General features: G+C 46.9%; 1 protein-coding gene across 2 annotated transcripts in view; it reads left to right on the top strand.

Annotated features, from left to right (window-relative positions):
• Positions 1-22,716, top strand: part of ANKRD27 (ankyrin repeat domain 27) — a 47,284-nt gene that overhangs the window by 14,143 nt on the left and 10,425 nt on the right. Inside the window, exons 7-25 of one of the 2 annotated variants that reach the window (XM_040409588.1) lie at positions 992-1,045; positions 1,123-1,188; positions 1,856-1,932; positions 2,131-2,252; positions 2,554-2,632; positions 3,533-3,665; positions 10,972-11,061; positions 13,271-13,398; positions 14,581-14,663; positions 15,210-15,325; positions 16,280-16,372; positions 17,260-17,457; positions 18,273-18,323; positions 18,412-18,537; positions 20,515-20,559; positions 20,762-20,881; positions 21,150-21,347; positions 22,311-22,430; positions 22,510-22,668. In XM_040409588.1, the coding sequence (XP_040265522.1) occupies positions 992-1,045; positions 1,123-1,188; positions 1,856-1,932; positions 2,131-2,252; positions 2,554-2,632; positions 3,533-3,665; positions 10,972-11,061; positions 13,271-13,398; positions 14,581-14,663; positions 15,210-15,325; positions 16,280-16,372; positions 17,260-17,457; positions 18,273-18,323; positions 18,412-18,537; positions 20,515-20,559; positions 20,762-20,881; positions 21,150-21,347; positions 22,311-22,430; positions 22,510-22,668 (2,058 nt within the window). The remainder of the gene's footprint in view (positions 1-991; positions 1,046-1,122; positions 1,189-1,855; positions 1,933-2,130; positions 2,253-2,553; positions 2,633-3,532; positions 3,666-10,971; positions 11,062-13,270; positions 13,399-14,580; positions 14,664-15,209; positions 15,326-16,279; positions 16,373-17,259; positions 17,458-18,272; positions 18,324-18,411; positions 18,538-20,514; positions 20,560-20,761; positions 20,882-21,149; positions 21,348-22,310; positions 22,431-22,509; positions 22,669-22,716) is intronic. The other variant, XM_040409589.1, reaches the window with a different exon arrangement.

Here is a 22,716-nt window from a genome sequence, read left to right as displayed (position 1 = left end):
TTTGGGCCCCTTTGCCCACCTAGGCTGCAAAAAAGTGTCACACATGTGGTATCGCCGTACTCAGGAGAAGTAGGGCAATGTGTTTTGGGGTGTATTTTTACATATACCCATACTGTGTGTGAGAAATATCTCTGTAAAATGACAACTTTGTATAAAAAAAAATGGGAAAAGTTGTCTTTTACAGAGATATTTATATTGATGACCTATCTTCAGGATAAGTCATCAAAATCTGATCGGGAGTCCATCTTCCGGCCTCCTCCCAGCATACCAAAAACTGCACTGTACATTTTATAGTTGCTTTGCTTGGTATTGCAGCCCAGGCCCATTTAATTTAATGGGACTGAGCTGCTCATAGGCCACGTGACCGATGTACAGTGAGATCATGGACTTGGTGCTCTTGCACATGGCCGTATGCCCTCCTACACATATGGTCCGTGAGCAGCATTGATCGTGCGCACGGGAGTACACAACTATTGTCCCGCACTCATATGATGTTATGAGTGCGGGACAATAGCCCCGCGGGCGGCCCGACGTGCACAGCATCATAGTAATCCATGATGCTGTGTACTCCCATGTGCACGATCAATGCCGCTCACGGACCGTATGTCTCGGAGGGCATAAAGTCGTGTGCAAGAACCCTTAGGAAGAGGGTGTGATACTCACAAGAGCGCCTCTGCCTCTTCAGATGGCTGATTGGAGTCCGACCCCCACCGATTTAATATTGATGGACTATCTTCAGGACAGGTCATCAATATCAAAATAACCACGCACGGAAATAAAAAGTGGAGAGCGCGGCGTGAACGTGCACACTTTTGAGCAAGCCCTTCTAACGGCGACCTAAAACCATGAAGCGAGACTTGTCGTGCTGCTTCCTGACGCAGGCAGTTAAAGGCAGGATGTGTTAGGTGCGTTCTTGGCCATCAGAGGACGCTCTGTCGCCTTCGTCCGTTCACACTGCTGGTTATTACTGAGGCTTTTTCTTACGTTTCAGAGAACCATTGCCAAGCAAGAAACTCAGATGAATCTGATGAAGCAAGCCGTGGAGGTAACGGGATTATCGGTGACCCTGTTGCCTATGGATAATAAGTCTTTGCCCGTCGCTCACACTCTCTTTCTGTGCAGATGTACATTCACCACGGCATCTACGATCTCATCTTCAAGCAAGTGGGGACCATCGAGGCGAGTGAGGTAAGTGACGAGCTTCAGAAACGGTAATGAAAGCCCTGGTGTGTGTATGACATCGGATACTGTCAGCAGAATACAGACCGCCTCATTTCCTTGCAGCTTTATTGCATATAAAGGCAGAGCTCCTGATAATATGTTAGTAAATTGCCCATAATGCATCTCTGCAAAGCGCAGATCAGAAGCGTTACTGACCTATAGGGCTCTGTTCACACTGCAGCGTACTTTGGAGGTACATGTCTGAAAATCCTCTTGCGCTATTCTATACAAGAGGAAATAAAGGGGAATGCTGACCTATATCGGTTTGGAAGGCGTCTGCCTGGTGAATAGTGACATATGGATTTGTTTGACTTGTGCGCATGCGTCAAAGGAATACTGCAAATGCAGTGTGAATTCAGACTTATGGAAAATAGCTGAAAAAATGCAGTAAGCTACGTCTAGTGGTGGCTGCAGGCAACCAGAATTTTCCAATTTAGAGGGATTTACCGTTCATAGGATTGAATGGGGTGGGGGAGGCTGGCTGCCGGGAGCGGCTGGAGCCGTGGTTTACTGCTTTGGCCCCCTCAAAGTCTTTCCAGTGTTTCCTGCTTGCAGATAGCTGAGACCATGCCGACCTCGGAGAACGTGGCTTCCTCTGCCTCCTGCTAATTATTAGTCTTGATTTAATTGTCAGGATGCTGCCTTTAACAAGATTACGAGAAGCCTTCAAGACCTGCAGCAGAAGGATATAGGCGTGAAGACCGAGTTCAGGTAAGGAGGAGATGAGGTGATGTGAGGGGAACGCCATCCGGATCCAGTTGTCCTTAACTTTAGCTAAACTGGAGCAATGCAAAAAGTGCACACGCCCTTTACACGTTGGATCTCTACAGTGCGATGGATGCCTTGTACTGGTGAGTGGGGTGCTAATGGACCCAAGTGCAATAATGGGAATGTTTGTGTCTCCTGCAGTATTAACATTCCTCGCGCTAAGCGAGTCTTGGGTCAGCTGAACCGCTGCACGTCCCCCCAGCAAAAGCTGCTCTGCCTGAAGAAAGTGGTGCAGACCATCATGCATTCTCCCAGCCAGAGAGGTACGAGGTGCTGTTGTGACTGTGCCTCACATTACTGAGCGCCCTTTGTGCAACCTTAACAGCTGACCGCCACTGTGACGTGACCGGACTTGGTCATGTGACTCATTCATTTCAGTAGGAGATCTGTCACTTTCTTTAATCAGGCGACAGATCATCGTAATAATTGTATTGGATTTTATCAGATTCCTTCCTGGCCACCCCCTGGTTAAACCCACGGATTAAGCACTAATCTCTTGTGGCGTTGGGAAGTGACTTTCACCATTTCTTGCACTTCTTTATATATATTTTTTATCTCGTGTAGTGAACATGGAGACGATGTGCGCCGATGACCTTCTGTCTGTGCTGCTCTACTTGCTTGTGAAAACTGAGATTCCAAACTGGTAGGTATCAGCAACTTATATTTTGAGGGTTTTTACTTGAAAAAACAGCCCATAAAAATGTAGAACCAGCTAAAGGGATTTCCCATCGTTGAATGTGTCTCTTATTGTATAGATCTTAAAAAAATAAGCATATTTCCTTAACTAGTGTGAGGCCACCTGGTGTCCATTTACCTAAATAGTATGTCGCCACCTCTCGTCCTTTTACTTACATACTATGGCATCACCTGGTGTTCATATACTTACATAGTATGGCACCACCTGGTGTTCATATACTTGCATAGTATGGCACCACCTGGCATTCATTTACTTACATACTATGGCATCACCGGGTGTTTATATACTTGCATAGTATGGCACCACCTAGTGTTCATTTAATTACATAGTATGGCACCACCTGGCCTTCATTTACTTGCATAGTATGGCGCCACCTGGCGTTCATTTACTTGCATAGTATGGCGCCACCTGGCGTTCATTTACTTGCATAGTATGGCGCCACCTGGCGTTCATTTACTTGCATAGTATGGCGCCACCTGGCGTTCATTTACTTGCATAGTATGGCGCCACCTGGCGTTCATTTACTTGCATAGTATGGCGCCACCTGGCGTTCATTTACTTGCATAGTATGGCGCCACCTGGCGTTCATTTACTTGCATAGTATGGCGCCACTTGGTGTTCATTTACATGGATTTGTCAGGAAGGAGCTGCTTCTGCAGTAACATGGCAGTATAGCCGAGAAGACTCCTTGGGAATTAAGAGGGGACTAATTGTTGGCTGCCAGAGGGGGAAGGAGAGACATGTTCCTATTGATAGCCTTTCAGGACTTTTGGTGTGAAAATGATTCGTGGTACCCATGTAAACTCTACAGGAGCTAAGTCTTCTCCTTTTTATGTTTTTTACAAGGACGGCAAACCTGAGTTACATCAAGAATTTCAGATTTTGCAGCAGCGCCAAGGATGAGCTGGGGTACTGCCTGACGTCCGTGGAGGCGGCCATTGAATACATCCGGCAAGGGAACCTGTCCCAAGCAGCTGCTGTGAGTAGGACGGACACTGTGGGTTTCCTCACAAGTGACACTTGCCACCCATCCACAGGAAGGTGACAAACGTACCATGGTCGTTGGGCTCTACCAGTCACTGGAACAGGGGTCATCAGTATCCGATCGGTGTGGGTCCAACACCCGGGACCCCCACCGATCAGCTGTTTTAGAAGGCACCGGCACTCGCAGTAGCACCGCATCCTTCTATGCCGTACATCGTATAGGAGCTGTGTTTGGTATTGCAGCTTAGCCCCATTCTCCTCAATGGGGCTGAGCCGCTCCTAGGTCATGTTCACAATGATCGGGACGTCACTGGCCTAGGGAAAGGTGAGAGAAGGCCACAGCGCCTCTCTCCAGAGGATAGGTCATCAGTAAAAATATCTCGGAAAACCAATTACATTATAAAATAGTGAAACTTACAGCTTTGAAATACCCGAAAGCAAGAGAGGGGAAGGTGGATTTCTCCTGTCCCGTCCTCGTGTCCATTGAGAGATATGGGGCATCAGAGGTGCACGACGACCGCTTATCTCCTTGTATAGAAGCGGTCACGTATTACTTCTCTCTCCGCTGGCAGCCGGCTACGGTGACATCACTCATCCCTGTCTGGTAGGTCATGGCGACTCGCCTGAAGTCTCTTCCTTTTCAATCAACTCATGAAGGCAACGATGCAGCTTTTTAATGCAAAGCTTCGTACAAAAATGGATATTTAAAGGGCCGAATGTTTCATCCGGGTACTAGTGCATAACATCGATTGCCATTAAGTCGGCGCACGTGAGGAGCCGCACGAGGAATGGGCCTGAGAAAACGGCAGTGTCTGAAATGTTAATGGGCAGCGTTCCATAAAACCGAACCTGATGATGGGGGTTGTAATGTTGCATTAGCCAGGGGGCGTGGCCTAGCGGAGTATGTGAGCGGACGTGTGGTGCAGAGCTCCTCCGCTACCTCGGCTAATTTATCCTGTTAGACTCCTGAAGTTGAACTTCTCCTTGATTGCTGGGGAGACCGTAACAGGTCAGCATGACCCGTAGAAAGGAGCAGCGAGGGCCGGAGAAGGAGAACCAAGATGGCGCCGGCGGCACTCCAGGGCGCTCAGGCCGCGTCACGGAACTCCAGAAAGAAGTGGCGGCCGAGTTAGTGAAATATGCCCGATTATCGATGGCTGCATCTGGTAAAGGTACTCCTAGAAAATCAAGGGTTACTGAAGACATGTCTGATGCAGACTCTGATACTCCGGCGGCTTGTTCAAATCGTTTTGGCGCGCTAGCCGATACACACGAATGTTTGCCGTCAGGAACGCTAGATTCTGATGCAGAGGAGCCGACTTTAAAAGATGTCATGCAAGCCATAGCTAAATGTGGCAAGTCATTGAACACCCTTACCATGCAAGTGGGGGCCATTAAGGAGGATGTCTCAATAGTGAGGCACGATATGAGAAAGCTGGCTGACCGCACGACAGCTCTGGAGGGTCGGATGGGAGAAATGGAGGACGCCATGACACCTCTGACTAATAATGTGAGGGACTACTCAATGAGATTGGACATTATTGTCGCAAAGCAGGACGATCTCGAAAACCGATCTCGCAGAAATAATGTACGGGTGGTGGGAGCACCAGAGAAAGTGGAAGGCGGGAATCCATCAGAATTTTTTGAATCCTGGTTACGGGAGAACTTTGGCGCATATGTATTAACTCCCTTATTTGCCGTGGAAAGGGCCCACAGGGTCCCTACGCGCCCTTTACCGCCGGGTGCCCCTCCCAGAACAGTCCTGATCAAGATCCTACACTTCAGAGATCGGTACATTATTTTAAGAAAAGCGCGGGATAAACCGGATCTGTCTGTTGATGGTCATAAAGTAGCACTCTTCCCGGATTATTCGCAAGAGGTCCAGAAGCGAAGGGCCAGATTTACAGATGTGAAGAGGCGTTTGAGAGCACATGGCGTGTCTTATTCCATGATGTATCCGGCCAAGCTACGGGTAGCCGCATTGGGAGCCACACATTTTTTTCGAGGATCCGAAAGAGGCAGCAAGATGGACGGATCGACATGAGAAACCGCTTGCAGCAGAACAAGGCTGGTCTGCACTAGAAGTGCCATTATGTTTATAGGCTCAGGTCATATGATCCTGTTTGAAGCGGCCTTGTGGTATTTGGGTGTGAGTGTTCAGGTGTGGTGTTATGTATGACGTGGGTATGTGAACAAGAGTCTTACTGTAATATTCTATTGGAATGTATAGTCTGATAGGTATAATCATTCCTTAACTGTTTTCTCATATAATTGTCCGAGGAGTAATGTGAGGGAGGTTCTGGGCCCTTTTCTGAGCTCACTACCTAATGGTTGCGCACCCACAGTTATTTCTAGGTACGCTTCAACCTCTTCTCCAAGTGACTGGAGGAAGGTTCTCAGCACGCGATTAACTTCAATAGCGGGTTGTGTACCCTTTTTCCCACAGGCCTTATATAGGTGTTATTGTGGGGCCCGTTGTTGGGGTGATCGCTGTGTTGAGTAATAACTTGGAAAGTTTTGGGGAGTGGGAGGGGGGTGTTATGTTTAACCTAAATGCACGCACTGTATATGAGGATGTAGGTATAAGTCTACGGTCTGAATATGATATGTCCTACTACTATGTCTGTTCTCTTAATGCTATTAGTCTGGATGCTAGACTTACACATTCTAGGATATACAAATATGGCGGGGAAGGTTAATGTTCTCAGCTGGAATGTACGGGGGATTAAAGATGTGATTAAAAGACGGGCGGTTATGGACTGCTTAAGTCTTACCTCAGATCAGACTAAATTGCTTACCCCTAGGTGGGCAGGACACTGTTACCATTCCACCTTCTCGTCCTATGCAAGGGGGGTGAGTCTCCTGATACACAGGTCAATTGCGTTTCAATGCATTGCTAAAAAGGTGGACAAAGAGGGGAGGTATATCTGTTTACATTGTGTGATTTTTTGCAACTACATGTGTTCTAGTAGGAGTGTACATTCCACCGCCATATTCACCAGTGGTACTTAAAAGCATTCTACAGTTTATAGCAGATGTGCCTGATATTCCAGTCTTATTGTTGGGGAACTTCAATAATATTCTCAATCATGACCTGGATAGAATGGGGTCGGGTCAAACGCCTCAAGTGAAAGGGATGACGCCTTTTGGGGTTTTGATGCAGGAAGCTATGTTGTTAGATTTTTGGAGGTTGAAAAACCCGTTAGTAAAGCAATTTTCATGCTGCTCTAGTACATATAATTCCCTATCCAGGATAGACCTCATTCTTGGAAATGCCCTTATAGGACAATACGCGAGGGACGTGCAATATTTGCCACGCAAGATCTCGGATCACTCACCGGTAATAGTGGTTCTTGACCTCCGTAAAAAGCGGAGCAATAAGTGTGGGGGTTGGAAGTTTAATCCTTACTGGTTACCTCTCCTACCAGATGCTGGCGGAATTGGCGAAAAACTTAAGGAATTCTTCCAGATTAATTTACCGTCCGCAACCAAGTCAGTAGTGTGGGAGGCATTGAAAGAATTTTTGAGGGGTCTGCTTATAGCGGAAGTAAACAGGAAAAAGAGTGAATCTAGGGCACACACGAGAAAGTTAATCATGGAAGTAGAGGCAGCTGAGGCGGATTTTATCCTACAACCACAAGATATCACTAGAGAGAAATGGAAAGAGTCCCAACAAAAATTGAATGACCGGTTACTGATGCAGGCAAAAAATAAACGATTCTTTCAAAAGCAAACCTTCTATGAGGAGGGGGAGAGAGCGGGTAGACTTTGGTCACTAATATCTAAAGCCCAATTACAGTCTACGTACATTGAGAGATTCATATGGTGTTATGCAAACTGAATCACCACATTTGCTCCAGGTCATGTATTCCTTCTATTCCACACTATATAAATCTAAACTGAAAGTTACAGATGGGGAGATAGGTCAGTTCTTGCAACCCCTAAAATTGCGTACCCTATCAAATGAACATAAAGCACTATTGGACGGTCCCATTACTGTTCAGGAGTTAGAGGTAGCATTAAGTACAATGTCTAATAACAAAGCCCCAGGAAGGGATGGCCTACCGGCCGAGATATACAGACGTTATTCCGACATTCTCCTCCCTCAATTACTGGAGGTTTGTGATGATGCCAAGCGGAGGGGTCGGCTCCCGGACTCCATGAATGAAGCGGTCATCGCGCTCTTGCCCAAGCCAGGTAAAGATGTGCTTGAAGCTGAATCCTATAGACCCATTTCTTTACTCCCAGTTGATATTAAACTTTTAGCGAAAGTATTAGCGAATCGTCTGAACTCAGTGATAACTACCTTAATATGTCAGGATCAAGCAGGCTTTATGTCGACGGCGGTAAATATCAGACGTCTATTTCTGAACATTCAAGCAACACATGTCCACGCCTCGACCGCGGCAGTCGCATCTCTTGATGCGGCCAAAGCGTTTGATAGCGTGGAATGGCTTTATTTATGGTTGGTACTTGAAAAAATGGGCTTTGGAGTTGAATTTATTTCATGGGTTCAACTACTGTATGCATGCCCTAGAGCGGCAGTGAGGGTTAACGGGGACCTGTCTGATCCGTTCATGTTGTTTAGAGGAACTAGACGGGGTGTCCACTGTCACCGCTTCTCGTGGCGGTGGAGCCCTTAGCGGAAGCTCTGAGAATGGCTGCTACTGTCAAAGGACTTCAGTATGGACCTAGAATAGAAAAAGTGGCATTATATGCAGACGACTTGCTTTTATTCTTGGACGACTGGGAGCAGTCTCTCCCTGCTGCTATGGCAATCATTAATCAATTTGGGGCTATGTCTGGGTTAGTGATTAATTGGTCAAAATCTGCCTTATTTCAACCCGGCAACGGCCTAAAACACAAGGCGGACTGGCAGTACCAGACCCTTGGTCCTATTATATTGCAGCCCAGTTACAGCATTTTAGAGGATGGGGGGGATGTGACACAACTGAATAGTGCGGGTCGTATTGTTCAACATTTGATACATCGTACGTGCTTATTGTCGGCTCTAGAGGATGGTTCGTTTCATTCTCATGGTACTCAATATCCATTGGTAAGCATGATGCATAAGATATGGTGGAAAACTAAAGAAAGAATGAGTATAACCGGGTATAGTACTCACACACCTATATGGCCCAATTGCCTATATTCTGAATTGAATAAGATCAGTAGAGTGCAACAGTGGGAGCAATATGGGTTGGGGAGGATGGCTCAACTGTTTTCGGATGGGTCATTGAAGAACTTTGAGGTATTGAGACAGGAATTTAGTATTCCACATAAATATTTCTATGTGTATTTATGGTTGAGGCACGCTATTCAAACTCGGGAAAAGAAGGGGAAGATCCAACAGGCAGCCAGATGTCCTATCATTGACTACACAGCAAGGTCAGGGCCCACTAGTGGGGTGATATCCATTTATTACAACACACTCAGGGAGGAAATTGATAAATCCAACCCACTGAAATTGTATGAGAAATGGAAGAAGGATATTGAGGATCTAACTGAGGAGCAGTGGAAGGAAATTCTCACCGACCTACCGACGCTGTCATTGAGCGAGTCATATAGGATCTCACAATTATATCTCCTGCATAGGGTCTATAGAACACCTGCACTACTATTCAGAATGGGTTATAGGGAGAATGATGTCTGTCCACGTTGTAATATTAGTAGTGCAAATTTGATCCATCTTATGTGGAATTGCCCACGATTAAGAAGGTATTGGGTTGAGGTAGTGGAACTTATAAAATGGGGTTTTTCAAATCAATCTAGAAGTTGGACCATTGACCTGTTTACTTGGTTTTGTGAAAGTGCCAAGAAACATGCTTAAAAAAAGGTGGCCGTTATGAGGATATTGTATCAAGCGAGGAAGTGCATAGCATTTCACTGGATTGCTGAAACTGCTCCTACGATTCAGGAAGTAGTAGGTAGGGTGCACACACTGGTTAAGCTGGAGGAATAGGTTTATTTGAAAAGGAACTCGAGAATTTTTTTTTGAAGTGATATGGTCCTCGTGGATTACACATTATAACTTTGTCTTAGAGTATGTCTGCAGGGTATGAAAGGAATGTTAGAGACGGATGTGTATGATAAGATATGGGATAGTAGATTATGATGGTATGTTTGTGCCGGTATACTATGTGGATATATATTTAGAAGTACGGAAGCTCTGTGATGCCATGTACTATGATTTAAGAGAATGGACTGTGATGTTTCCAGATGGACTTTCCAATCACAGTTATGGACTGTATACTGCTTCTTCTAGATGGTCGTGCTTAGGGGTGGGGTTGGGTGGGAAATTGTTGTAATTGTATTACAAATTTTCTTTAAAAAGCAATAAAAAATTATCGGATTCAAAAAATGTTACATTATCCAGCTGTACACCGATCATCTATAACATTAAAACCAGCTACCTGATATTGTGTAGTTCCCCTTGTGCCTGTTGAGGAGGAGTGGATTCCACAAGACCTCTGAGGCGTCCTCTGGTACAATCACTCAAACTTTAGCAGTAGATCCCTTTTAAAGGGGTTGTCTAATCTTGTACATTGGGGGCATATCGCCGCCCTTAGAACGGAGCCTGCAAAGTAACAGATGGCGCACAGAGCATGTACGGCCGCCTTCCATTCATTCCTATGGGAGTGCCGAAAATATTTTCGGGATCCCATTGAAATGAATGGGAAGCATAAGCGCGACCACCGCTCCATTCGCTTCTATGGGAATGACGGGAATGGCTATTTTTGGCAATCCCATAGGAATGTATGGAGGGTGGTCGCGCATGCACCTTGTGGGCTCTGTTCTAGGGATAGGTGCGGGTCCCAGAGGTGGCGATATGCCCCCAATGTCCAAGATGAGACAACCCCTTTAAGTCCTGTAAGTTGCTCAGTGCGACCTCAGTGGATCAGGCTTGGTGTCATTTCTTCCCCAGGTAAGTGACGCACACCCGGCCGTCCACGTGATGTAATGTGATTCATCAGACAAGGCTGTCTTCTCCCATTGCTCCGTGGTCCAGTTCTGCCCCTCACATGCCCGCTGTAGGCACTTTTTGGTGGTGAACAGCAGTCCGGTCAGGCAGTGGCGCTCTGACTGCTCTGCAGCTATGATGTATCCTGACACCTTATTATCACAGCCAGCAGAAATGTTGTCAGCTGTTTGTGCTACAGTATCTCTTCTATGGGATCGGACTGGATGGTGCTAGCCTTCACTGCCTTCACGAATCGCTGAGCCTTCGACACCCACAGCCTTGGCTTTGACACTTCCGATATTGAAGTATTCCAAACTCATCATTGCATTTTGTATTCCAGGATCCTGATGGGAGTGATAAATCTCTGCTGTGGCAGAGAATGAACTTGCTGTCTAGGACCTCCTCTGCCCCCATAGACTGCTTATTCCAGGTGAGTGGCATTGATGTCAGGTAGGCCATCCAATGTACATTTACGTCACGGGGATGGAGCGGGCTCAGAAGCTGAGCCCGCACGGTCTACAGTATTACAGCTGCAATGGCCAGGATTGGAGATAACCCTCCGATGATCCCGGGCATTTAGTCCCTTAGATGCCACAGACAACAGAGACTGCAGCATTTCGTCAGTTGGACAGAAGAAAGGGTCGGGGGGGGGGGGGGGGGGGGGGTTTAACAGGTCTGCCATGTTTGAAAGCTTATTAAGTGCTGACAGATGCAGGACCCAGGTTTTTTTGGTACCTAAAATGGTATCAATCAAACTGCAGCTCATTCTGCAAAAAAATATGCAGCTCCAGCAATGGAAGAATAAAAAAAAAAAGTTATGGCTCCCAGAATATGGCGACCCAAAACTAATCAAGATAACACCATTTACATCAAAGTTTTCAATACATTATATGGTGCTATTAAAATATGACTACAAAACAAAAAAACTGCCCTCAGATGGCCGTGTCAGCAAAAAAATTGAAAAAAGTGATGCAAAAACAGAAAAAAAAATTGCTGTCATCTGTGCCCATAGCTGCAGCACCAAGGGGTTAAATGATTTTGCCTATGGGGACCTCATCTCTCCATATTGCCTCTTAAGCATCATAGCGTGTGACCCCTTTTAGGCTGCATTCACACGTCTGTGCTGTGTTGCGGACCCGCAAATTACGGGTCCGCAACACACCCGCCCGGCACCCCCATAGAAATGCCTATTCTTGTCTGCAAGCTGCGGACAAGAATAGGACATGCTCTATCTTTTTGCGGAGTTACGGACCTAAAGATCGGGGCCGCGCACCGCAAATGCGGATGCGGACAGCACACTGTGTGCTGTCCGCATCCATTCCGTCCCCATAGAGAATGAATGGGTCCGCACCCGTTCCGCAAAATTGCGGAACGGATGCGGACCCATTTTGCGGACGTGTGAATGGAGCCTTAAAGAGGATATTTCATGTGTGTTGTGTGTTTTTTTTTTTTTTTTTTTTTTTTATTTAATCGAGATAAATACCTTTTACTTGAGCTTTTTTTTTCTCCCTGGCTGTGCCGCCCTCCGCTGTAATTGGACCGCGGCACTGCCAGGGAGAAGGAGACACCCATTGAGAAACCCTGGCGCCGCCTCCTCCCTGTACCGATGCTCAGTATTAGCATACTGAGCATCCTAACCTCAGTATCTGAGGAAAGGGATTTAGGGGTCATTATTTCAGAAGACTTAAAGGTAGGCAGACAATGTCATAGAGCAGCAGGAAATGCTAGCAGAATGCTGGGGTGTATAGGGAGAGGCATTACCAGTAGACAGAGGGGGGCGCTCATGCCGCTCTACAGAACACTGGTGAGACCTCACTTGGAGTATTGTGCTCAGTACTGGAGGCCATATCTCCAGAAGGATATTGATACTTTGGAGAGAGTTCAGAGAAGAGCTACTAAACTGGTCCATGGATTGCAGGATAAAACTTACCAGGAAAGATTAAAGGACCTTAACATGTAGAGCTTGGAAGAAAGACGAGACAGAGGGGATATGAGAGAGACTGCTAAATACATAAAGGGAATCAACAAGGTAAAAGAGGAGAGAATATTTAAAAGAAGAAAAACTGCTACAAGAGGACATAGTTTTAAATTAGAGGGGCAAAGGTTTAACAGTAATATCAGGAAGTATTACTTTACTGAGAGAGTAGTGGATGCATGGAATAGCCTTCCTGCAGAAGTGGTAGCTGCAAATACAGTGAAGGGGTTTAAGCATGCATGGGATAGGCATAAGGCCATCCTTTATATAAGATATGGCCGGGGCTATCCATAGTATTCAGTATATTGGGCAGACTAGATGGGCCAAATGGTTCTTATCTGCCGACACATTCTATGTTTCTATACTGAGCGGGAAAAGTACAGGGGGGCACAGCGGGGCATAGGAGCCAGATTTTAAAAAAATCAGGCAGGGTGGCAGCATCGCCCCCACAAGTAAAGGTATTTATCTCAATGAATAAAAAAAAAAACATGAAAGGTCCTCTTTACAATTGGGGTAGGGAGCTGCCGCTGCAGGGTGGTCCTCATATATTACATGGTCACCCGCTGGTGAAGGCGTCGTGTCCTCTCCAGTGCAGGGAAATGTTATGCCCTGTCCTACCTCTGCTTGCTTTTAATTTGCCTTTTCACATTTTTCTCCAATGTAGCACATTGCTTCTGGGAATCAAGAAGAAGTGGAGAAAATGCTGAACCAGGGAGACGCAGATGAGGAAGTCGTCCAAAAAATGTGTCACCCGCTCTGCTCCTGCGACAGCTGTGATAAGATGGCTTCTGGGTAAAGACTCTATTAAATATCCTATTCATTGTATGGGTCCTGAATGAAGCATGTCCGCCACTTACATGATGTTAACTAACTCTGGTGAAGATTTGACATTTACTTACAATGCATGGCGCCACCTGGTGGGCATTTACTTACAATAAGTGGCGCCACCTGGTGCGCATTTACTTGCAATGCCTGGCGCCACCTGGTGCGCATTTACTTGCAATGCCTGGCGCGCATTTACTTGCAATGCCTGGCGCCACCTGGCGCGCATTTACTTGCAATGCCTGGCGCAACCTGGTCCGCATTTACTTGCAATGCCTGGCGCCACCTGGTGCGCATTTACTTGCAATGCCTGGCGCCACCTGGTGGGCATAGTGTTTAGCAATATGCAGATCCACATACTGAGCTGAGTGCTGGTGGACACACATGCTCAGCCACTCTCCCCACTGCCAGGTAATATGACAGTATAGCTCAGACAACTTGTACAGCTTTTCAGCCTGTAGATGTAAAGAAGTGTGTCCTGATTCACTGACGGCAAGCAGATATGTTGCAAATGATGAGGAATTATGTAACATCCTAAAGTATATTAAAAGTTGCAGAAAATTTCCTTCAGCAACAATTTAAAGAGATTGTCCAGGATTTTGTTATGGCTGGCCTGTTTTCCCAAGATGGGCCACCAATATTTGGTTGACACCCCGCACCCCTGCCGATCAGCTGTTTCAGTGTATGGAGCTGATTACTGCTGCCACTGATGTGAATGGTCACCAGCTCCATTCACTGCACCATAGACAGGTGTGTATTTCCAGCTCCAGAGTTGCACTGATGCAGCTGATCGGCAGGTGGTGCGGGGTGTCGTACCTTCTCCAATCGGATATTGATCACCTGTCCTGAGGATGGGCCATCGATAAAAATCCTGGAATACCCCTTTTAAGCATGATCTGATAATTTCCAGGAGTTGTGTATTGGTCTTGGTTAGCAGATTGCGGGGTGGAGCGCCGCGTGCAGCTCCGTCCATAGAGTCCTAATAACTGCGTGATGCTTTGTGGATTTATATGCTCCATTACTGCCCTGTAATGCATTCTACATTATCCTGTACACCCCGAGCTGCTCATCCCAGGATTATTCCTAAATGATTTACTCCTAATGGTTGCATATCTGTCTGATTGATTTTTATATATATTTTTTTTAACCTAGAAAGTTAAATGACACTTCCATTGTTACTCCACTTTCTCGAGACGATCGCGGTTACACCCCCCTGCACATTGCCGCCATTTGTGGTAAGTCAGGCCCTGTTAATTGTCTCATCAGGACACCCCCTTTTCTGATGGATGCTGGCGGAGGCTGTCGCCCGCCTTACAGGGTAGCAATTCAGATCTGTGGCTGATGGGTTGGACTGGCCCAGCGTTGTTGTCAGAAGTACACAGCTTTTTAGTGGACACTGCTGGGGTGCAGGTTGTCAGACTCCTGCTGATCAGCTAGTGATTGCCTATCCTGAGGATAGGCAATCAGTTGGTAAAGCCTGGACTACCCCTTTAACTTTGAAACTCTACCCCTAGTCTGATCAGTGGGGGCCGGACTGCAGGGACACCCACTGGTCAAGAGAATAGTCCCCTGTCTCCCCATATGAATGCAGTGCCGATCGTGCATGTCCGCTACTGCTCCGTTCATCTCTGTGGGACGATGGAGATAGCCAAGCACTACCCCCGCCTTCTTTCCAGCAGTTCCATAAAGATGAATGGAGCTGCCACCTAAGGGGCGTTCACATGGTGGAAATCTATGCCATGTATATGTAGCAGAAACCTTCACCTCTTTCATCTTTTTAGGTCAGTCTCAGTTTATTGACCTCCTGATCTGTAAAGGAGCAGCGGTGAACGCCACCGATTATCACGGCTCTACGCCTCTTCACCTCGCCTGCCAGAAAGGTCATCAGAAGATAGCGGTAAGTTGGGGATGGGCTCTGCATCAGTCCTGTGCACATTGACAATAATTGTGCTGAAGGGTTAACGTACAGTCACACACGGCAGAGTTGTTCACTTGAATGGGTCTGCAATACGGGAGGTGCGGAATGGAAGCACGGATCGGAAGCACTACGGAGTGCTTCCGTGGTGTTTCTGTCCGTGCCTCCGCACCGCAAAAAAATAGAACATGTTCTGTTTTTTACAGTGCGGACGGATCACTGACCCATTCAAGTTGATTGGGTCTCAATCCGTCCTGGCCACCGCAAATTGCAGTCCCCAATGCACAGGACGGCCGTGTGCATGAGGCCTTATGGTGACATGTGACTGCGCACCATTTAAGAGGTTTTTCCGAGAGTTAAATATCGACCTGTTCTTGTCGGTGGCGGTTCCGACTCCTGGCACCTCCGCCGATCTGCTGTTTTTTGAAGGGGCTGCAGCCACTGGATGAGCGTTGCTGTCTCTTCATAGTATTTCAAGCACAGCGCCCACACGTTGTATAGTGGCTGCTCTTGGTATTGCAGCTCAGTCACATTCATTTGCATGGTACAGAGCTGCAGAAAGGCCACACGACCGATTAACGGCACCTCGCTGGCCTAGAAAGGGGTCGCAATGCCTGCTGAGTGCTGTGGCCCCTTCCAACGCGGGTGCCTGGAGTCAGAAGCGCCCCCCCCCCCCCCCCCCACTGATCAGATATTGACGACCGGTCCTCAGGACAGCTCATCAATATTTAAGTCTCAGAAAACGCCTTTTTAAGATTATAAATGTAAGGCAGCCAGTCAGACCTAATGATCAGACAGATCTAGATTTCCGCTGATTGTCACACCTGACATTCGGCGCAATGTTTTAGCGCCGGGTCATCTAGCCCGAGTCTAAATGTCATTCTCATCCTCCTGTTTCCTGACATCTCTTCTGTGTCCTCTCCCTTTTTTTTTAAGCTGCTCTTGTTACATTATAAGGCGAGCAGAGACATCCAGGATAATAATGGGAACACCCCGCTGCACTTGGCCTGCACCTATGGACATGAGGATGTAAGTATGAGCAGGATGGACAACATGGCGGAGCAGCGTAGATACTGCTGGTGTAAATCTAATCCTATGGGGAGATGAAGCCGTATCTGCCACCCACCCCATTTCAAGCGCTCACTTGCTGGGAATAGTTGGCCATTTTGCTGTGATTACAGTAGTACATACCTGTGACCTGTAGGTGGCGCTCTTATGTTACTATCACTCCCCAAATGCAGGTTATACCATTTCTGTAGTTTTGTGTTCACTTTGCACCCATTGGGCTTACACTTTAACGACCCCTGAACCCTTAAAATAAAAAATAAATCCCCTAAAATATAAGCTTCTGAGATGTTAACACTATAGCAGTTTCTCTGTTGTACCCATTTCTGGGAAAGCTGGGTGGCCACTAGTACGGCCTTTATCTCTACGGTCACTCAGCTTTCCTATACTCCTGAATGTCACCTAGTGTTAGCTCGATATGGAAGCGTCCTGGAATAACTGGGCAGATTAGCCATTCAGGAGCTCCGGAAAGCTGGGTGTCTGCTAGTATCCTCATCGCTTGTCACTCCTAGAGTCCTCAGAGGCAAATATGCCTAGTAATACTGCAGTATGGAGGTATTCTGGAGTGCAGGAAAGCTGAGTGATTACCCAGCTTTCCTAAAGTCCTGAACGTCCGTACCTCATGGCGTAGTAAGGCTGTATCCTGGGATAACTAGGTGTACATTAGCCATTCAGGAGTGTAGGAAAGCTGGATGGTGATCCCGGTGGAAGCTGAAGGCAGCCATTGTGACCCAGCTTTCTTTAGGATCGGATACAAGTGATAGCATTGTGTGGGGGGGGGGGGGGGTGTATTACTGGGGGTGTCTGTACGTGGTGCCAGCGTGTGATACCTGTAACCTCTGTTCTTCCAGTGTGTGAAGGCTTTAGTCTATTACGATGTAAACTCTTGTAGAATGGATTGTGGTAATGAGAAGGGCGACACAGCGCTCCACGTCGCCGCCCGCTGGGGGTACCAGGGGATTATTGAGGTGCTGCTACAGAATGGAGCCGACCCCAACGTGTCAAACAAGAGGAAAGAGACGCCACTGCAGTGCGCCTTGAACTCTAAGGTAAGGGGTCCCGGCAGTGCCAGACTATGGAGTCTCCGAGGGCCTTAAAGGGGTTATGTAAGAATCTGTGAAGGGAAGATGACTTACCTGCTTCCTGGCTCTGGCTCCACGCTTTTTCTCTCTTCGGACTGCGATGCTCTGCTGGGGTCCCTCGCTGTAAACGTCCAGTTTGACATTGCCTGCAGCCAATCAGTGACAAATGGTCACCTTCGCGGCCACTGATTGGCTGCGGCGATGTCAAAATGGATGTTTTCAAACTGGGAGCCCAGCGGAGCAACACAGGCCTGGAGGAGAAGGAAGAGGGGAGCAGGTAAGTTATTTTCCCTTTCTTGCACAACCCCCTTTTAAAACCTACTGGTTTTCACATCTGAGGGTTTGTTACTGCTGTATCCAGACTTGCTAATACATTATACCAGCACTGCTACATTGTAACAGACGAGAGACTAGTTCTGCTGATGGGCTTAGCTCACAGAGGATTGTATAGGCTCGACACATTGTAGCATACCTATAGTTGTGTAAAGTATTAGTACTGTACTGGTTTCCAGCTTCAGAGGGTAGGCAATTTTTCCATTCACTGACTGCAAGCAGAAAACTGTGGATTTGAACTGAGTGATATAGGGAAGGGATATACAATCGTACAACTAGATAGATTTGCTATTTGGGAGTCTGGGGAAGCTTGGTTAAACCCTGTAGGAGCTGTTAGAGCGGCCATGTTGGACGTCACGGCCTTTAGCTGGATGTCTGCCCGTCACTGGCCTGATGTGATGTGGAAGTCGCTCCGCTTCCAAATTGATCGCCCTTCTATTTGTACCTAGATCCTGTCCATCATGGAATCTGCACGTGTGGGGGACGGCAGGAGGTCGGAGGTAAGGAGCGGCTGCACAGCAGCGCACTGAATGCGAGCTCTGCTTCCTTCCCACGTATTCATGTGTCCCCTTGTGTCTCTTATTGTGGGTCGTGTTTCAGTCCCTCAGCCAGTCCCCTCCTCGCTCCGCGGACACCATCAGCCGAGACTCGTCCGAGTCCAGCCTCTCGTCGCCGTCCACCAGGCAAGATGACGTCAAAAGCAAGTATAAAGATGTAAATGTCTACTTCCATTGAAAACAGTAGCTAGGACTAATTCCTTTTATCCGACAATAGTGGTGCCGAGCGGGTTAGTGGCCAAGCGAAGGCCTCCCCCAATGCCTGCCATCTTGGTACTTCCATTACACAGTATATCCGGACGATGCTGCAGATACCGTACACTGCAATAAAGAAGTATTGTATATTATAGAAGTGATTGCAGGTTAAAGTGTTCTTCCCACAAATAATATTCTACATTTTTCAAACCAGCACCTGGATCTGAAAACTTTTGTAATTGCCTGTAATTAAAATTAATTATAGCTACTGAGTTATTCAATGAAATCTACCTGTATAGCGCCACCTGCTGTTAGTTCTTTTTCTAATTTCTCTGTCCTGCTCACTGAGATGGAAGCACATTATTTTTATTAAAGCGCCATTCATTCCATAGCGCTGTACATATGATAAGCGGTGCACATACATAATACAGACAATTGCACTAATCATAAACCAGACTAGTTACAGACTGGTACAGAAGGAGAGAGGGCCCTGCCCGTGAGGGCTTACAATCTACACATGCTCAGTTTCATCTTTCAACTGCCACCAGCTGCAGCAGAAAGGACATGCCCCTTGAGCTTCCGGCTTCAAATGAATATAGCAGAGCAATTGAGCAGCACATGGTGGGGGGGGGGGGGGGGATTTCTGAATCCATGTGAGGTTCAGGCTGGCTCTAGCTTTGCTCAAGAGTTGTCCTGTACTAGATCATACATAATTTTCACTTTTTAATATTGATCATGGGATAACCCCTTTTAAGTAAAAAAAAATAAAAATTTAAATTAAAAAAATCTTAAAACGTAAAAGAAAAATACTATTATAGACAAATGTAAACAATAAAAAAAAATACCGTATTTTTCGCCCTATAAGATGCACCGGCCCATAAGACGCACCTAGGTTTTTGAGGAGGAAAATAAGAAAAAATATTTTTTTGAACCAAAAGGGGTGCTTTTGGTGGGTTTGAACTAATGGCGGTCTGTGCATGACACTGTTATGGGGGATCTGTGGATGACATTATGATGGGGGGGGGGGAAATCTGTGGATGGCACTGTTATGGGGTGGTGGATCTGTGGATGACACTGCTATATGTGTCATCCACAGATCATCCCCCCCTTCCCCCATAACAGTCCCATCCACAGATCCCCCCCCCCCCTCCCCATCATAATGACACACACACACGCGCACACGCACACGCTCCTGTAGTAAGCTGCTAGTGCTTACTACAGGAGCGGGACATGTATCGGTTAGTACGGTACGCAGGGGGAGCGCATCATTATTCAGTTTAGATCTGATGATTAATGTACGTATAATACAGTACATACTGAGCGGCGGGGCCAGAGTATTGCGGCCGATCTCCCCGCCTACTACAGTCCCTCCTCACTAATACATCGCAGTCTGCGATGTAAATTGCCAGCATTCGCCCCATAAGACGCAGGGGCACTTTTCCCCCACTGTTGGGGGGGGGGGGGGGGGGGGGAAGAGGGGTGCATCTTATGGGGCGAAAAATACGGTAATCATCAGTGTCCAAAAATGTCTGAAATATTACCGTATCCCGTTATTTATCCTGCATGCCGAACACTGCGAATACAAAAATTGTACAATGTAATTGTAAAAAATTATTATTATTATTTTTGCCTCCAAGTTATGGCGGCACAAAGCATTCCGATCCCACTACATTACCCTTTTGCTTGTAATTTCAGTAGAGGTCAGATAGCAGCCTAAAGGCCCCAGGCACCGCTTAACTTGTGTGAAACAACAGTGTCGGACATTAATAATCCTGTCCGTCAGGTCCCTGGGCAGATCCCAATGATCTAGGCTGGATCTAATGTGTATGTCCCATGTTACAGAACCCATAGGGTACACTTACCTGCAGTGGTGCAGTAGAAAGGCGACGGCGGGTCAACGTGTAAATTGTGCATCAGAGGATTTCTTTGTCTTCCTCAGGTGGAGAAGCTGTTGCGAGCCATCTCTGATGGAGACCTGGAAATGGTACGACATCCAAGGGTGTTGCTCCCTCTGACATCTGTGGGAGATTTTCTTGGAAATGTAGTGATGATGGTCGAGTATGCACGCTGCCGCTCCATTCATCTCTGCGGGACTGCTGGAGATAACTATGTAGAGGGGAGGGGGTGAAGGACCCTCATTCTCAAAATCCAGCCTGTATCACCTTGTCTGTTATCTGCCCCTGCAGGTTCGTTACCTCTTGGAGTGGGTGGATGATGACTATGATGATGAACTGGAAGACTCGCTGGTTGGGAAGGAGTTTTGTCACCCTCTGTGCCAGTGCCGCACATGTGGTCCTGTTCAGAAGGTCAGTCCATTATAGGGACAACCACTTTACATATGGCGGTAATCGCCACTTATGTCCCCCTCCCCCAGAGTTTCTGCAAGCAGTAGGTCATTGATTCCTGTGGGCAGCACGTAAGTCATCACATTCCCATTAATGTACCCCACATGACCAGCTTGTTACCAGGGTTGTCTAAAGGGGGCCTCTACTTGTAACACTCGCCCACTTCATAACTCTTTTTCTATCAGCCTAGGGAGGTGATATTTTATTTTTATTTTTTTTTGGATTTCAGAAGCTGAACAGGATTCCCAGTAATGGTCTGGGGGTCAATGTGACCAGTCGGGATGGATTCACACCGCTACATATCGCAGCCTTAAATGGTCACTCCGTTCTTGTGACTCTGCTCTTGAAACACGGGGCCCACGTGGATGCAAAGAATGGGAACCGGGCCCTTCCTCTGCACCTGGCCTGTCACAAGGGACATTTTGAGGTGAGTTTAAATCCTGGGAATGAAATCGCAGGAAGAATGTTCAAGGTGGGCACTGGCTGGGGCTTAAGTAGGTTCTACGCTTTGGACAATGCCTAATTGTTAGAAAAGAAACGCACCAAGAGGTGCTCTGCGGTGAAGTAATGCAGGGGCAAAATACATAGAGCTGACAGGCACTCGCCAAGGGGGGTTGTGCAAGGACAGGCACAGCATTGGGAAAAGCATGGCAGATAACACTGGATGCCTGGCGCACTGCCCTAAGATGATCCAGCAAGTGTCCCTCGGCAGCTGGAGTAAAATGAGTTAAAATAAAAAACGGCTCTGGAGATCAGGAAACCAGTTTAAATGTTTAATAAAAAACAACCATATGACTCATTTCAGAGGTGGCTGTTTTAACGTGAATTCAATGATTTGAGAATAAATAGGCTTAAACAGGGTAAGTGATAGAAATATTTATTAAGGGGACAGAACCAATCAGTACTTAAGTATGTAAAATACCCTTACAACACAGTGGCCTACCCCCGAAACACGTCAAATGGTTGTCTTTTCATAGACTTTTAAACTGGTTTCCTGAGATCACTACAGGGTAAATGAGGCATTACACTGTGTCCATTGATGTCAATGGGTTATCTGTGCATGTGGCATGAGTATGGCTGACCGTTGCAGTGGCCATATTGACAAAAGTGCATCTGCCTCCTGATCATTTTAGTGCATCTATAAGATGCAGTTGTGCCCACTTAAAGGTACTGGAACGGGCGGTGAGAAATTTACAGGCATTCCAGGTAAGATGGGTTGGTAAGACGAGCCAGGAGCGATCATGTGACATCTGCTTCTGACTTCGTAGACTCCTTCACCTCTGACCAAGAGGCTTCTGCCTAGAGATCAGAGACTTGGCGGTACAAAAAGCTTGATGTTCACTTTAAGAATCTCCCAGATCGCTGAATTATAAGAGAATGTATTTTCCAGGTGGTAAAGAGTCTGATGGAGTTCAGCACGGGGAAGAACAAGAAGGACATGAACGGGAACACGCCCCTAATCTACTCCTGCATCGCAGGCCACCCGGAGATGACTTCCCTCTTACTGGAGGTAGAAGATGTTTGGTATCTGCTGGAATCTCCAGTTATATAACCCCTCAATGACCAGTTTATTTCTATTCCTTTCCCAGCAAGGAGCATCTGTCAATCTCAGCAATGTAAAAGGGAACACTGCCCTGCATGAGGCCGTCCGCAGGAACCATGAAGGATTAGTCAAGCTGCTGTTACTGTACGGTGCCTGGGTGGACGTGAGGAACAAGCGTCAGTATTGCCCACTGGACTTTGCAAAGGTAGTATGTGTCAGGGGGTCAGAGAGTGCTTTAACCACCTAACTGGGC

This window comes from Bufo bufo, chromosome 10 (assembly GCF_905171765.1).
Source record: "Bufo bufo chromosome 10, aBufBuf1.1, whole genome shotgun sequence".
NCBI lineage: Eukaryota > Metazoa > Chordata > Amphibia > Anura > Bufonidae > Bufo > Bufo bufo.
This window is presented reverse-complemented; position numbering and strand designations above follow the sequence as displayed.